At 44.7% G+C, this 17,902-nt stretch overlaps 1 protein-coding gene across 4 annotated transcripts in view; it reads left to right on the top strand.

Moving 5' to 3' along the window:
- Positions 1-17,902, top strand: part of mtor (mechanistic target of rapamycin kinase) — a 155,244-nt gene that overhangs the window by 121,401 nt on the left and 15,941 nt on the right. Inside the window, exons 36-45 of one of the 4 annotated variants that reach the window (XM_080445025.1) lie at positions 2,906-3,037; positions 6,191-6,306; positions 10,989-11,106; positions 11,913-12,110; positions 14,458-14,558; positions 14,828-14,924; positions 15,777-15,875; positions 16,007-16,129; positions 16,747-16,929; positions 17,641-17,775. In XM_080445025.1, coding sequence (XP_080301151.1) covers positions 2,906-3,037; positions 6,191-6,306; positions 10,989-11,106; positions 11,913-12,110; positions 14,458-14,558; positions 14,828-14,924; positions 15,777-15,875; positions 16,007-16,129; positions 16,747-16,929; positions 17,641-17,775 — 1,302 coding nt within the window. Of the gene's footprint in view, positions 1-2,905; positions 3,071-6,190; positions 6,307-10,988; positions 11,107-11,912; positions 12,132-14,457; positions 14,559-14,827; positions 14,925-15,776; positions 15,876-16,006; positions 16,130-16,746; positions 16,930-17,640; positions 17,776-17,902 lie in introns of all 4 variants that reach the window. The other 3 variants (XM_080445024.1, XM_080445023.1, XM_080445022.1) reach the window with 3 other exon arrangements.

Here is a 17,902-nt window from a genome sequence, read left to right as displayed (position 1 = left end):
TTCAGGTTTGAATTGTGTTTGACTACTTTGAAACATGATTTAATGGGACCGTATTATAGTTATTAAAGCTCCGAGGCTTCTGTGCCAGCCCCGGGCCGAGCATAATTTCATGCATTGTTCAGTTGCGGTCAAAGATGATTAACTCTCACTTGTCAAACAAAAAAGCGAGAAAAAAGGGAAATTAGTCCTTGCCCAGGGGCCTGGGCACAGCAGTGAACCCTAGCCGTGAAACTTAACTTAATTTCAGGCGGTTTGTTGAATGTTCACTGATGAAAGCATGCACAGGCCGTCCCAATCATGCTGTTTGGAAACAGTATCCCTTATGTGCCCAGTAAAAGTGCCACAATAATTCCTCCACAACCCTGCTGTTTTTCTAACTGATTGTACGAGATTGCAGACAGGCCCTTTTTGCATGCTTACACTCGAGTGCATGCACGTACGGCTGGCAGTGGTGGAAAGTAACTAAGTACATTTACTTAAGTACTGTACTTAAGTTCAATTTTGAGGTATTTGTACTTTACTTGAGTGTTTCCAATTTACAATACTTTTACTTCTACTCCACTAAATCTCAGAGGCTAATATTGTACTTTTACTCCACTACATTTACTTGAAAACTTTAGTTACTAGTTACTTTTCAGATATAAACTATGATATAATAAAACATACATTAACCACTTTAAACCTATTTTATACATAGGCTATTTGAAAATAGCCGATCTACAAGCTCACAACGCGTCGCATCGCGAGCTTGTAGATCTGCTATTTTCAAATATTTAGTACTTTTACTTTTGGTACTTTAAGTACATTTTGATGCCAATACTTTGTACTTTTACTCAAGTAAACTTTTAATTCTGGACTTTTACTTTTTTTTTTTACTAGTATTTTTATATTGCAGTATTGGTACTTTTACTAAAGTAAAGAATTTGAGTACTTTTTTCCACCACTGACGTACGGGCACACACACACACACACACACACACACACACACACACACACACACACACACACACACACACACACACATTGGCAATCACCCCAGTCACATCCGGCATGATGTCAGTGAGAAAAGAGAGCTGTGATTGGCCGATTGGAGCCGGTCGGCTGCTGTGGGGAACGTGATGAAACACGAAGGAAGGCACGGGTGGATGAATGACTGCTCTGTTTGATAAGACCTTCCACTGTGGAGGTCTGTGGCTTGGCAACGGCTTCACCAGCCACTCCACATCACGTTGTGAGCTTGTAGATAATCTATTTTTGGGTAGAGTTTAGGGCTTTAGGGTTTTAGGGCTTAAGTAGTTAAAACTGGTGCAGCAAAAAAAAAATGGAAGACAGATTTCATATCCACCCAGATCACTTGGTGTATGTATGAAATTCATTGAGTTTTGTAAACACACAATACAGCTTATTTTCGTTTTCTTTTGTAAAGCCTCGTTTTTTATTTTTTCAATTCTAGTTTTTGTTTTGCCGCATTTCCCCAAAAATTAGCCCGTCAGCAATTTGCGGTCGGGAACCAAATGTGTGGTTTTAAACGCCAGTCCGAGGAAACGCTGGGGCGATTATTTGCAGTTTCTTAAGCCTAATTTATACTTCGCTGCATGACGGTTTGAAACGCCGAAAATAGCTGATCTATAAGCTCACAATGCGTCGTGGACACTTTGTGAGCTTGTAGGTCTGCTATTTTCAGCTCACTATTCCTTATCATCCATTTGGTTGTTTAGCAAGAGCGCCCGCCACCCTGCAATGGAAATGTCGTTAGTCGGGGACGGGCGCACAACATTCAGAGGTCTCCCTCACTCCTAATTCTCAACGCATCTCTGTGATTAAAATGTTCGGAAGTGAGAGTGTCAATTGTGTTTATATAAGATGTTAGTCTATTAAAAGACAATGATTTGTGCTGCGTGCGCAATGCCATTAGCTCCAAACTACACACTTCAGTTCCATTAATCCATTGCACAGGAAATCTAGAACGGATTACAATAACAGTTTAGAACCTAAATCCCATTGTTCTGAAGTGAGGAGATTATATATATAGTGTGGGGGGGAAAATACCCTTTGTCTTCGTCTTTTTATGTTTGACATACCGAAGTGTATACCAGATGACATCAAACGCAATGTTAAGACACGTTTGACGTCATTGTACAGAAGGCCTAAGCATAGGGTATTTTCATGATGTGATTCTGCAAGAGTCTAGCCATCTATAAGAGTGTCTGTCTGTCTGTCTGTCTGTCTGTCTGTCTGTCTGTGTCTGTCTTGAGTCTGAGTCTGGAGCTAATCTTGCAATCTGCTGGACCGCTTAGTGCCACATTTCCGTGCACTCTCCCAGTAGACCAAATAAGTGTCTGCAGTAATATCTTTTCACATAAAACTTTTTGAAATATTTGACTTCAATTTTATAATGGAAGTCAATGGGGCTCTCTCTCATCGCAGTGAAACCTGGCCCACATTTGTAGTCAACTGACGATTGATGTGACGTTGTCTATCACATGTCTGAAGCAGGGTTGCCAGATCTGCTTATTATAATTTCCCTGCAAGATTTTATTTGAAAATAGCCGATCTACAAGCTCACAACGCGTCGCATCGCGACGCGTTGTGAGCTTGTAGATCTGCTATTTTCAAATAGCTGACGTACATGTTAAAGTACTCATGTGGCCCATGGTTTTCCTAGACCTGGTTGCTTGTTTCTCTCACAGAATCTGGCAACACTGGTCTGAAGTCTGACACATGAAGTCTGAGAACCACTTTGGAGCCTCATCGTTCCTATGTGAATCCCGTGATCCAATTAGATTTCCCCCCTTATTTTATAATGATATATATATTTATATATATATACATACAGCATTACTGTATGAACAAAATCAGCAAAATTTCATCTTTCTGACGGTCTTGTCTTTTGTGTTCTCTCCAGGCGCTGGCCCACAAAACCCTGGTGACCCTGCTGGGAGTGGACCCGTCCAAGCAGCTGGACCACCCCTTGCCCACCGTGCACCCCCACGTCACCTATGCCTACATGAAGTACATGTGGAAGAGTGCCCGCACGGTAGGAGCAGACCGAGACCGTCCCGTCCCCATGGTTCGTATTGAACTTCCTCCTCAGGGGGGGGGGGGCTTGACGTGCTTTACCCCGCAAAGTTTAGGCCAGACGCGTGATCCCAAAAACCTATACCACTTGTGCAAGGACGCGCTGTGATTGGCCGATACGCTTGTGCCAGGACTGCGCTGTGATTGGCCAGTAGCCACTTAACCCATTTAGACCTGGAACGCATGTGTGTCACTTTAGGTTTCTTTGGCTATTAAAAAATAGCAGATCTACAAGCTCATAGCGCGGCACCGAGTGCCGCGCTATGAGCTTGTATATCTGCTATTTTTGAAAAATCGTAAAAAAAAAAAAAATTATATTTTTTTCAAAAATCTGTTAGGATTTAGAAAACATTTTAAGAATCGGACTCAGGCCTTAATGGGTTAAAGTGGCAGTTGGGGCAAATCGCTCTCGCTCACGGCGCCGAGTCGGCCCAAGCGAACTTCGCAACGTTCAGGCACGGCAACATCGCTCGCTTTAGCTCGCTCGGTGGTGCCTCGCGTGGCTCAAGTTCGCTTGAGACGGCGCGCCTCCGTCGCGGTCCAAAACTATAAAATAGCCCGCAGTTGTTGTAGGCAGACTAGGCACTTCCGCGTTGGCCACAGAAGGGGGGGCGTGGTTATAGCACAAGTTGTATAGGCTTTAGTATGTCGCAGGCCAGACTGTCTCACCATCTCAGGGGGTTCGATTCCCTCCCACGATACGTGTCGCACAGCTTTTTCCCTGCTGTCAAATCTTAGCGCGATTTGTGTAAAACGCAAAAAAAACACCATCATCAATTTCAACCCGCCGTCCGTACTATGGGCATGTCGTTTTAGATTGCCTAGGCCTACTGTATACTGTATGCTTACATAAACACGCTGTACACCGGTGTTGTACAGCGGAAATAGGCAATCTGCAAGCGGCACGCTGTGAGCTTTGTAGATGTGCTATTTCTGTCATAGGAGGGTGTCGGTGGTTAAAGAGTGTTTTATTGGTGCGATACGCTTGTGTTTGAAAATGGCCTGCGATGGGAGAGAAGTAGGAGAGGAGAGGAGAGGGGGGGCTGTCAAACACAGGAAAAGGAAAAAGAAAAACGAATAACGTCACTCCCTGTCTCGTGGCGGCGACCGCACGCCGCCATGTCAGCAGGGGGTCTGATCCGTGCTCGCTCCACCCCCTTTTTCCCTGACCCCGCAGACACTTAACCCATTAATACCTGGAACGCATCTGTGTCACTTTTAGATTTCTTTCGGCTATTCAAAAATAGCAGATATACAAGCTCATAGCGCGGCACCGAGTGCCGCGCTACGAGCTTGTAGATCTGCTATTTTTGAAAAATCGTGAAAAAAAATGTTTTAAATTTTTTTCCGAAAAACTGTTAGGATTTAGAAAATGTTTAGAAGCGGCCTCAGGTCTTAATGGGTTAACCCCCCCCCCCAGACCCACACACACACACACACACACACATACAGTGGCACTCTCCAGCAGACGTCAAGTAGCCAGGGCTGTGGCTCACAGAGAGAGCAGGAGCTCATTAGGGAAGTGTCTGACAGAGACTTAGGTAAGTGTGAGCGTGAGTGCGGTATGTCTGCTGCTGCTGCTGCTGCTGGAGACCAGCTGTACCGCTCACCAAGCAGGAATGTGTCACACGCACACACACACACACACACACACACACACACACACACACACACACGCACACACACACACACACACACACACACGCGCACACACACACACACACACACATACACATACACATACACACAGAGCCAGAAGAGGTCCCATCCCCTTCTTTGCTTAACCCATTAAGACCTGAGAAGATTCTAGAAATGTCTCCTAAATCCTAACAATTTTTTGAAAGAAAAACCCACATTTTTTTCCCTCGATTTTTCAAAAATAGCAGATATACAAGCTCGTAGCGCGGCACTCGGTGCCGCGCTATGAGCTTGTATATCTGCTGTTTTTGAATAGCCTAAATAAATCTAAAAGTGACACAGATGCGTTCCAGGTATCAATGGGTTAAGTGTTTTGTAACAGCAGGGCGCCTCCGTTCTCAAAGTCCTGGCACATGAAAGGTCACTCGTCATTCTTGCCACTGCGGGGGGATTTCGTTACACTAGAAACCGAACCGCACTGTACACTGTTAGCTCCTCGGCCCCTCTTGATGTACGCCGGACCCCGCTGTCAAGGTTTACGTACAAACAACAAGTGATCTTGTGCCTCTGCTTTTTTTTTTTTTTTTAAGGACGAGTAATTGGAGCAGCTCAAATTCTTGAGCAGTTGTTTTTTTTTTTCGGTGGTTTATTTCCACCAAGAAAGTGTCACACCATCAGTCATGCGTGTGGTGCTCCACAGGATAGCATGAAGTCCAGCTGTCAAACCTAACCAGTTGTTTTGGATCGAGCTGCGCCGCCGTTTCATTCCCGTCGGCTGTCATTTAGATTAGAAAGTCCCTTATTTTATAAATGTTTGAATATTTTATAAAGACAGGAGGGGTGGCGCTTAACCACATACAGCAGTGGTGTCCAAAGTCCGGCCCGCGGGCCATTTGCGGCCCCAGGACACATTTTATACGGCCCTTGGCTTCATTCCTAAATTGTATTATGAACGGCCCGCCTGCACCTTCAAAAAAAGATTTATAAAAGTGAAAGTTGCATTTTCCTCCTTCGCCTCAGGATGGCAGCACCTTCTCTAGCTCTTGCTTAACCCTAAAACCGAAATAAAGTAACAATAAAACGCCCAAAATCTGCCTGAAAACCTCACATTTTCGCCCAAAATCCGCCTATAATCGGAAATGTTCGCGCGTGCGCGCTCCACGCGCGCGCAAGCTGGCCCTTGGGTGTTTTCATATTTTCTAATTTGGCCCCCTTTGAAAAAAGTTTCGACACCACTGACATACAGTAAGCACTACACAGCATATGGTATACTTCATTGTATTTCACAAATAGTAGATCCACAAACTCACAACGCGGCGCGGCTCATTGTGAGCTCGTGCTGTTAGATCTGCTATTTGCGCTCTTCTGTAAGATTTTGAAAGTTTAACACACATCATGGGGATGTTGTCCGAACAGTTGGGTTAATGTGTTCTTCACCCCGGGGGGGTTTTGTCCTCGTCTTCCACCCATGCAGATCGACGCCTTCCAGCACATGCAGCACTTTGTCCAGGGGATGCAGCAGCAGGCGCAGCACGCCATCGCGGCCGAGGACCAGCAGCACAAACAGGAGCTCCACAAACTCATGGCCAGGTCAGCCCCCCTTTGCTTCCCCACAGCCGGCCGGCCGCGCTGAGCTGCTACCGGTTCAGCATTCAAACCCCCATACACAAGACCCTTCGAAAGAAACCGAAAAAGGGGGAAAAAAGTAACATTTGGGTTTGATCACATCACCAGATGCTTGTGAAGAAACCCCACACGTTCACTTCTTCCTTGATGGATACAGTGATAAGCTCCGTCGCACTCGTTCTCGTTTTGTTTGGCGCTTGTTCGAGCGTAAAAACGCATTAACCCATTAAGACCTGAGAAGATTCTAGAAATATCTTCTAAATCCTAACAATCTTTTGAAAATAAAAACTTATTTTTTTCTCGATTTTTCAAAAATAGCAGATCTACAAGCTCATAGCTATGAACTTGTATATCTGCTATTTTTGAATAGCCAAAGACATCTTAAGTGACACAGATGCGTTCCAGGTATTAATGGGTTAAGGGAAGTTTACCGCATGATCCCTAGCGTCCCTATTCTGGGGTGAATATTTGGCGAAAACAGCCCATCTAAAACCTCACAACGTGTGGCGATGCATTGTGAGCTTGTCAGAGATTTGGTGTAGAGGGCCGCGATTAGCAAACCTAGGTATAGCGCCCTTGGGGTACTCCGTTTGACGAAGTATTTAGGGTTTAAGTGATTATGGTAAATGTGTGTGGTTAGTCACGTTTACCAGGACTAACGAGGCCAGTGGGTCATAGGGAGTGCAGGGGTCGTTGACTTATCGTGCTTAACGTCTAATACACCCGCTCTGATAGGACGGTGAAAATGCGACATGACAAGTTGATGCAGGGGGAAAAATAGCCTCATTCTCTGCCCTCCAATTATAAACAAGAAGGGTCATGTACAGAGTGTTCGGTACAGAGCATTCAGCTGCTTTTCCATGACCACAGCCCTTTATATCCCTTCTTCTTTTTCCAAAGCTCGTCATGTTCTCGCTCTCTCTCTCTTCTCTCTCTCTCTCTCTATCTCTCTCACTTTGCCAAGTCGGCACAATTGCCCGCATTGTATCTAGGTTCTTATCACCAACCAAACATGGCACCGTGCCTACAGGTAACACAAACCAGGTGCTGCTCTGGTATGTAATTTGAATGTCTGCACCTGCACTCACAGCCCTGCCATGGGGGTGATGTTCCTTTCAAAACGGGCACCTCCTGGCACAGAGCTGGCACCTCCCCCTCTGTCATCACCCATATTAGGAATACATGCAGCACAAGACAGCTGTCAAAACAAAACGTTAAAGTGCCCGACATGCATATTAGCACATTACTTTAATACTTTTTAGAGTTCATAAACAACGGCATGAACATCTTTTAGTCACGGCATCGCGTTCTGTTTTGTGTTTGTGTGTGACTGTGTGTGTGTGGTAATTATAAAATGGAGAGTTTTTCTATTTGCAGAAGTTTTCGCTAAAAGACTTCAATGCCAGTGGAAGTTGTTTGCACGCTCTGCGGGCTCATAAAAATATTTACTCTGGTATCCCCAAAGCTCTCCCCTCCGAGGTCAACATTTAAATCACCTCCAGTCTGGGAGATAATTAGAAATAAACAAATCACCCTGGGCCATTTCTTTTTTCTTTTAGTTTTTTTACGTTAACTGCCACAGCTGGATTGAAGCCTGTCATCATACTTTAGATCACTCAGTGGCCAAGCAACTGACAATAAAAAGAGATGCAAAGCTGCCTTTTGTCTCCGTGATTGTAGAAAAACGTTCCGTATGCCTAATATATGCCCCGTCATACGATGTTGAGACCATGAAAGTTTACTTGACAATTATTGTCAGGACAAAGAATTGTGGTTTTATTTAATTGCGTTTTTGGCATTGAATATTGGTTTAGCCTTTTTAGGCTTTGTAAACAAGAATTGCACAGGGCAGATATGACAAATAACTTAATTATACAAAGCCTATTACTGAAATATACAAAGAAATGACAGACAACGACCGGTACCAATAATCAAAATAAATAATTTACCATGCACCAAAACAGGCCACAGCCTTAATAATTGTATTCTTCAAAAGATTTTGCATCGCGACACGTCTTATTTTTTTCCATTTTTGAAAAGATTTAAACATTTACGAACAATGTTCAATATGTATTTTTTTTTGTTGCCCGAAATGCCCAAAATAGGGATACCAGGTTGGAAGTGGTTAAAAGACTGTGGACAACGCCTTGGAAATAAGCTGGAAATATCATGACATTTCCATTAATTTAATCTAGCTGTATACAGAATGAATGGAAGTTTTTCCTCACAATTATGGAAACATTATTGCGATTAAGTCAAATAATTGCTCTCAGGCGAATAATTGTGACAGGCTCAGTTGTCAGGCTCTGAAAATGGCCAATCTAGAAGCTCCCAACATGTCACATCCGTGATGTGCTGTGAATATCACCAGATGTCCTTCAAAAGCATCTGGTGATGTGATATAATGGAGCATGAATTTAAGCATCAGACGGCAAATCACACAGTACATAAATCAGGCATGTACGTACTACACACACACACACACACACACACACACACACACACACACACACAAAACACAGTCATAATGTACAGGCCGTCATGCCTTCTAAATCATATGGGACAAGAAGCAAGCATGACACCAGCATTTTAAGTATTTCTGTAAACGGGGGGACACTGGCTGAGGAATGCATGTTTAGGGGGACACAGACATACCTGTATAATCTTTGTCAGAACCAGACGTGCTGACACACTTTCTGGAATACAGGTCGAGAGAGTGGAATGGCGCACACCTGGTCAACACTCTCTCCCTCTCTCTCTCTGTCTCTCTCACACACACACAGACACGCACACAAACTTTATTTGCACAGAGAGAAATTCTACGCTTTCCTCGATTATGTGACCAGGCTGCCGTCCCCTGTACAGACCTACATATAGGCCCCCTTATCCCCCCCCCCCCATCTCCTTTACATACCACCACACAGGCTTAATGACCTGTCCCCATCCACTGTACACACAAACATACGTATACCCCCCCCCCCCCCCCTTCCCCCAAACATTCATCATCATTCATCAGTGCTTACTGTACAACAGTCACATGGTAAAACACTCAGCAGAAACTTACGTAATCCATAACAGTGCGGGGACGATTTATTGGCGGGCGCAACCGAAAAATGGGCGTGTGCCGCAGACTGATGAATGGTGGCGCTCGCCAGCTCCTCGCTCAAAAACGTGTTCTTCTCACCCCGAGCCGCCTGTCTCTCCGCCCCCCAGACAAACGTGGCTAGATGGAGTGTTTGACTTAAGTGCCTGCGTCGTTTAGCGTGATGGATGGAGCTAAGAACACCCCCCCCCCACCACCACCACCACCACCACCACCCCCCCATGTTGCCACATGACCCCAGAAGTCTGGTGGAATATGGGGGCGTGTGGCAGTGAGGATAATTGAATGACCCTGTACAGTGCCGTGATCCCAAAACCTTTCAGTAGCTGAACGCACTGTTGCCTTTGGTAATCACGTCTTCAATAAATGTCCTCTGTGATATCCCAGTCTCCTATCATCATCCTCCTCTCTCTCTCTCTCTTTCTTAACCCATTAAGACCTGAGAAGATTCTAGAAATGTCTTCTAAATCCTAACAGTTTTTTGAAAAAAATCTAAAAAAAATATTTTCGAGATTTTTCAAAAATAGCAGATATACAAGCTCGTAGCGCGGCACTCGGTGCCGCGCTATGAGCTTGTATATCTGCTATTTTTGAATAGCCTAAAGAAATCTAAAAGTGACACAGATGCGTTCCAGGTATCAATGGGTTAATGGACTGCCCTGCAGTGCTGTGAAGCCTGAGTTATACTGTACTTGCACACGGGGGGGGTCGCGCACCAAAAGATGGCTCACTGTGACCTTGTAGATCTGCTATTTTTGGTGCGTGACGCCTCCACGCAAACCAAGTATAAATCCAGGGCTAGTGTGTCACTGCCAACTCTTCCCTCCATTAGCCGTGCTGGCAGAAGTGTGGTTTTAATGCTCCATTTGTATTGCTTGTGGAACCCGTCACAAGGTGTCTTCTTACAAACCACAGAATGATTGACTTTTTTACTAAAGAGACACCACTCTTGGCCTTTTGGCCCGAAAAAAGCATTTTGATATTCATATCACTTGTGTGGATGGATCCTTGCGGAGGGATCATTTTTCCTCCTTAGCTTTCGCGCTGTTTGTAAACATGTGGTTTGATAAATATCGATGCAGCCCAGCTAATTAGTCAAACTCTAAATGTACTTGCCCGCAAGCGATAATTGTTTGATTTATTTGGGAACACTAATAGCAAGATGTTTTTTTGTTTTATTTTTTACGGCGTGGCGCCGTACAAGCCAGTCGTCTAGAAAAGGGAGGGTATCTGCTATTTTAGAAAAATCGAGAAAATGTGTGCAAATCTTTGAATATATATATTTTTAAAGCGAACATTTTTTATTCAAATCTTTGCTCCTGGAACAAACATTTTGAGATGGGGGTTGGCGGCCAAATACATATACGTTTGGGGGTCCTTGACATGGAAAAGTTTGAGCATCACTGATATAGAAACATACGTTTTTCAGAATACTGTCGGGATTTAGGAGACATGTAGAATCGGCTTCAGGTCTTAATGGGTTAACTGATCACTGTTAACTGTTGGTTGTGTCTCTGCCCCCCGCCCCCTCCATCCTGTGAAGATGTTTCCTGAAGCTTGGCGAGTGGCAGCTCAGCCTGCAGGGCATCAACGAGAGCACCATCCCCAAGGTGCTGCAGTACTACAGCCACTCCACAGAGCACGACCGCAACTGGTACAAGGTCAGTCCCCTACCGCTTCGACTACCACCTCTGAACCTCTCAGGCTGTCCCGCCACAGGCACCTATAGGCTCTGAAGTAGCATAACAGCGCGTTGCGGCTTCGTGTCCCAAACCTGACGGCCTTTGCTGCTTGTCACTCCCCATCTCTCTCCCCATATCCTGTCAGACTGCTATCCTATCAATAAAGGCATAAAAGCCACACAAAAAAAAAAGTTAAAAAAAGAAAGTCCCGGATGGGCACGAGGGTCGCTCCACATCTCAAATAGCGACCCTTGGAACATCAGATGATGTTATGGCATTTACCGAGGGTATTTCTCTATCGTGTGCATTCGTGCATTGGTCTGCGTGTTCCATTAATTAAAGCGTTATTATAATCATTGTCCCTACCAAGACGTCAAAGGCACAACGTGACAGGAAGAGTGGAGAGCATCTGCACGCCCTCTCGCCCACACTGCAGGCCTCCCAAAACAGCAGGCTCCACTTTCTTGTGCGTGCCTCCCTCATGTCCAAGGTCTTCATCCCTCTGTTCCCTCCCAAGCTTTTCAACTTTTCAATAGCAGGTTGCGTAATGCAACAAACATGAACCACATCTGTCTGGATCTCGGGAAGAAGAAAAAAAAAAAAAGATCCCCCAAGGAGATACCTTGTCTTTTCCCCTCAGTTAACCGGAAAATTATTGGCAAACCCTGAAAAAATAGGAACAAAACAAAAAGTCATATGTGATTACTGCCTGCCCCTTTATACAGTGGAAAGACGACTCGCCCCAACCCCAACCGGCGCGTGACCTTTCCCTTTTTTTTCGACAGGCCTGGCACGCGTGGGCGGTGATGAACTTCGAGGCGGTCCTGCACTACAAGCACCAGAACACGGGCCGCGACGAGAAGAAGAAGCTCCGGCACGCCAGCGGGGCCAGCGCCAACAGCGAGGCCAGCAACAGTGACAGCGAGGTGGACAGCACCGACCACAGCCCCGCGCCCTCGCCCGGACAGAAGAAGGCGAGCGAAGTCTCGAGACTTGAGCCCGAGGTGAGGCTTGAGTTTTTCTGAAAAACTTCAAATATTTATTCCAAAATGATGTTGCTATATACTGTACATAGCAACAACAACCCCAAAAGGAGTTACGTCTTGAAAGGAATGGTTACAAAATAGGGGTTCCCGCCAGTGTTGCCAGATTCTGTGAACAGAAACAAGCAGCCAGGTCTAGGAAAACGAGCCCAAAAGAAGCGACTATGAGCACTTTAAACATACATCAGCTATTTGAAAATAGCAGATCTACGAGCTCACAACGCGTCGCGTCGCGACGCGTTGTGAGCTTGTAGATCTGCTATTTTCAAATAAAATCTTCGGGGGAAATTACAATAAGCAGACCTGGCAACATTGGTTCCCGCCCTAAATGGGTTAAGCTGAAAATAGCTGATCTACAAGCCCACAAGGCATCACGCAATGTATACGTCATACTTCAGTGTCACCAAGGATATGCACAGCCCAAATGTTTGATATTTTAATGATATTAGAGAGTTTAATGATATTAGAGAGCTCAGTGCTCTGCTCGCGCACCCAGAATTCAGCCCCGCCCCGCCCCTTGTGCGTCCCATAAACCAATACCAGTGGAAGGTCAACAGGTTGTCACTACACGCGGCTACGCACAAACAGACAAATAAATACCATGCTAAGCGCCCTGTCCTCTACGGGTCACAAGGTGCACTCGCTTAAAAAGTCCTTCGTATATCACTCTTGACACACGCAGGTATGCACGCAATTACACACTTTGTTAAGTCCACAGTTTGACAGCTTAAGAAAACAAGTCAAAGTGTTAAAGTCCTAAATCATGGTAATTATAGATTCTTCTCAAATACAGTGTTTACTTAACTAAATCTCGAGATCCACACGGGAGTGCCCAGTCATCTATGACATATCTGTGACGTATGACTCCACATTTGGGCGAGGTTTCAGCCTGACCAGAGACCCATTTACTTCCATTATGAATTTTAAGTTTTAAGGTGTAAAACATACTGGGCCCTATCTTGCGAGCCTTACCCCTTATGCCTAAACCTTTTTGGCTTTTTTACTATTTTGAAATAGTTCAAATAGCATTGACAAGTGTCGATTTGATTTGATTTTATTAGACGTTATACAGGAAAAACACATGCTACATTATGTTCATCAGAGAAACGTCAAGGATACAAACACAAGAAAGTCGTGCGACTTATTTCCATTGTGGTCCTTGAGACAAACAACATTGCAACATAAAATACATACAGGCAGACAGTACAGCAATAAATAAAACAATCAAGGGCGACACTACCTACAGCATAAATACATATAATCGTATTGCTTTCGTTCATAGTGCAGGTTCTCACACCTGGAGAAGACTCAAAATGCCAGGAAGACTGTGGTCCAAGGCCATCTTTGCCGGCTACAAGCGAGCTCTGTGACCACACTATTCTGCAACATTTTCTAAAAGCCATGCTTTTGACACATAATCTTAAAAAGGAGATGGCTACTGATGCTCTTTATAGCCAGGGTTAGCGAGTTCGATGTCGATCGGCTATTTTCCCTTAATGCAATAAAATCAACACTCCAGGTTTTACTATTAGAAACTTGGCTTCTTTTTATGGTAGGGAGAAAGGATACCAGGCCTTAACCCTGAATAAAGAATTGTTACATTATATGGAGATAATGCTCCCAAAGGTGTTTGTTTCTACACCAGGGATAAACTCAATCAATTAATAAAGCTGTGGAGCACTTACTATGACAGCTGTGTGACAGCTTATCTTTAAAGAGTAGTGGAGTTCCTACATTGCGTGTTTTTAACTATGTATATGGAATTGGTGGGTTTCAGGGGTTCCCCGGTTAAATGAGTGATAGCCAGGAAACAAATGGACTCTTACAGGTCTGCAACTCAGAGAGTGAACCAATAGACCATATTCACACGGCGGCCATATTGCCATTAAGTCAATGAAATGCCACCCCAGTTGCCACAGCAACGCATGGTTACATTCCAAAATGGCCAGGAAGACTTAATTTTGTGTGAATATGGACTATGGAACGAAATGGATTTTAGTTCTGATTGCACACTCAGTTAATTTAAACACTTTTTACAGTGTAGATTGGGGTCCCATAGATTAAAAAAACGTATCAAACGGTGGTCCATGGCCTAATGCATATCAAACTGGGGGTCCTGGAAATGACAAAAGGTTGAGAATAATCCTTTTAGATCACTATGATCCATAACACAACAACAATATATCACAAAATTATTGTTGTGACCAAAATGAAATGAAACAAACAAACAACAGGAGCTGCTCCTATGTGATCTTCCACCATGTCTGACTTGTCTGTGCGTCTGCAGGACCTGTCCAAGACGTTGCTGCTGTACACGGTGCCTGCCGTCCAGGGCTTCTTCCGCTCCATATCCCTGTCCAGAGGCAACAACCTCCAGGACACTCTCAGGTGAGGGCGGAGTTCTCCTCCCAGGGGGGGGGGGGTGGGGTTGCTGAGAGTCCCACAGACAGACAAAAGCCCCCTTAAAAAAGGGTGTGTGAGGAGAGGGGGACCTCTTGTGATGAACACGGGAACTGTAGAATGTTTGGAACGTACTTGTAGGTCTGTGTGGGTTGAGGGTCATGAACAAACATAATGACTGCCTGGTATGTGGGTCAGAGAGGAAGATAGATGGTGGTGATTATGTGTCTGAGTGTTTGGTTGTTTTCACCATGCAGGGTGTTGACGCTGTGGTTTGACTACGGTCACTGGCCTGAGGTCAACGAGGCCCTGGTGGAGGGAATCAAGACCATTCAGATAGACACCTGGCTACAGGTAACACTCTCAGACACGCACGCACACACACACACACACAGTATAAACAGTTCGAGTCCGACCCGATGCCCTTTACTGCATGTCCGTCCCCACCTCTCTAACCTGTCATTTCCACTGTCGCTAACAAATAAAGGCTTTAAAATGCCCAAGAATTACTTAATTTATTTTTGTAAAGCAACAAGCGTGTGGCTTGTTTACTTTTACATACGACAAAGTGTAAAATAGGCTATTCGTTCATGACGACACATAAAAAGGTGGAATATGGAGATTTTCCGTCTGAGAGCTGATGATAAGGATGTACATGTGTTGCTGTAGAAGTGTATTTCAGTGCAGTCAGTGCGGCACACTGGTTAAGAATGATCAATCTCCAGCTCATTACTTATATAATTGTGACTACAGTTTTATTTTTATTTTTATTTAATCATTATTATTATTTTTATATTATATATTTCACATTTTATTGGTCTATCTGTTTTTATATACATCACTGCTATTATCATTGTTAATTCCCCCTTTTCCTTTTTTTTTTCTTCTTCTCCTCAAATTCTAATCTATTTTACATTCCCTTGAACATAATTTTGTGTTTTTTGTTCCTGTCTCTTAATTATGCATCCTACTGTATTTATTTGATCTTGTACATGTACATGTTTGTTGCTTGTATGTCCGGCCTTGTGGGAAATGGTGGGTGGATGGGGAGGACTGGGGAGGGGTGGATGGGAGTTGTTGGGAGAAAATGTAAAACCGAAGAGTTGTTTTCATTTTTGTAAAATTGAATACAATGTCATGTGTACTCTTTGAATAAATGTTGGTAAAAAAAAAAAAAAGAATGATCAATCTTGTTGTTGTGTGCAGGTGATTCCTCAGCTGATCGCCCGTATCGACACCCCACGTGCCCTGGTGGGACGTCTCATCCACCAGCTTCTCACTGACATCGGACGCTATCATCCACAAGTAATTAAACCTCTTCGACAACGTGCCCTTCTGGCTCACGGTGTAGCACAATAAACAACAACCATGACGTGACAATTGCGTCATGTACCGCATCACGTGATTCACTGGATTGTTCCCGTTTGTCTCCAAAGGCTCTGATCTACCCGCTAACCGTGGCCTCCAAGTCGACCACCACAGCCCGCCACAACGCTGCCAACAAGATCCTCAAGAACATGTGTGAACACTGCAACACCCTCGTCCAGCAGGCCATCATGGTACACGCCTTTTTTTCCCCTTCCTCCTACACCTTACAATCGTGACTGTTAATTAACTCTCATGACTGTTAATTTAACTCTCTGTGAATGTAATTCTCCGAGTTACAGGCCCATACAGGTCCATTTGGCAGTTTACAAATGGATACAAGTGTATGAGGGCATCACTACAGCATGAGGTTATGAGCAGTGTTGCCAGATTCTATGAGAGAAACAAGCAACCAGGTCTAGGAAAACCAGCCCAAAAGAAGCGACTATGGGCCACATGAGCACTTAAACATATACATCAGCTATTTGAAAATAGCCGATCTACAAGCTCACAACGCGTCGCATCGCGACGCGTTGTGAGCGGGGAAATTATAATTAGCAGATCTGGCAACCCTGGTTATGAGGCCGATTTGAAAGATTTTGGAGTGGAGTGACTTCCTTTAGCCTACTGGCAACATGCACGAAAGATTTGGCGCCGACTTGCGTCCTGTACTTTTCTGAGATTAGCTCCGGATTCACATTACACAGACAGGAGCTAAAACATTTTTAAACAGTCCAGTGTGGTAATTTCTGTGATCTCTGTGGGGACACACTATGAGAGTGATTTTGCGTCTTTTTTCTCCGCCCCCCAGGTGAGCGAAGAGCTGATCCGCGTCGCCATCCTGTGGCACGAGATGTGGCACGAGGGCCTGGAGGAGGCCTCCCGCCTCTACTTCGGCGAGCGCAACGTCAAGGGCATGTTCGCCGTGCTGGAGCCGCTCCACGCCATGATGGAGAGGGGCCCGCAGACCCTCAAGGAAACCTCCTTCAACCAGGTCAGTGTGGTGACCACACTTAACGGTGGATTATAGGCAGCTCCTGTAGCTTTTTGTATGCGTTGATGTCTTTAACCCATTAAGGCCTGAGTCTCTTAAAATTCTTAAAATGTTTTCTAAATCCTAACAGTTTTTTGAAAAGAAATTAAAATATATTTTTTCACGATTTTTCAAAAATAGCAGATCTACAAGCTCACAGCGCGGCACTCGGTGCCGTGCTGTGAGCTTGTATATCTGCTATTTTTGAATAGCCAAAGAAATCTAAAGTGACACAGATGCGTTCCAGGTCTTAAAGGGTTAAGCTAGTCCAGACCCTGCACCAAGATCTCTTCTTCCGTGTCTCTAGCCTGATTTATACTTAGCTGCGCGTGACACTGGTGGTGCACAACTAAGAATAAATCAGGCTTCTCTGTTCTTGAGATATGGCCGATTATGTGATTGTGAACTCGACTTTTGACTTTTTCATCCCAACAGTTAATCATGTCTTCGGGGGGCAGCCTATTGATCATTCCCACCGCGTTTTCATGAAAATCAGCCCCGTCCGTTATTTTGCTCACAGACACACATAGACAGGAGCGCTTACAATAGCCCGCCAACGCACTGCTGCGGGGCAGGGTAGTAATGATGATCGATGCCTCGCGTCCAGTGCTTTGGCGGTGTGTGTGTGTGTTCATTTGAATTGACTGGATCACTTATATGTCATGACGACAGGCTTACGGCAGGGACCTGATGGAGGCTCAGGATTGGTGCAGGAAGTACATGCGCTCCGGTAACGTCAAGGACCTGACCCAGGCCTGGGATCTGTACTACCACGTCTTCAGACGCATCTCCAAACAACTGCCTCAGGTATCACACATTAATACAATTTTTTTTTTTACGGTGTGAGCTGTTTATTGATTGATTGAATACTTTATTAGACAGCCACAGGATGAAAGGTGGATTTTCAGGCCTGTTTTAAAGGAAGCCAGTGATC

The sequence above is a fragment of the Gymnoscopelus braueri genome (genome assembly GCF_963280865.1).
Source record: "Gymnoscopelus braueri genome assembly, chromosome: 12".
In the NCBI taxonomy this organism is placed as follows: domain Eukaryota; kingdom Metazoa; phylum Chordata; class Actinopteri; order Myctophiformes; family Myctophidae; genus Gymnoscopelus; species Gymnoscopelus braueri.
The sequence above is the reverse complement of the archived record's forward strand: the minus strand, read 5'-3'. Positions and strand labels throughout refer to the sequence as shown.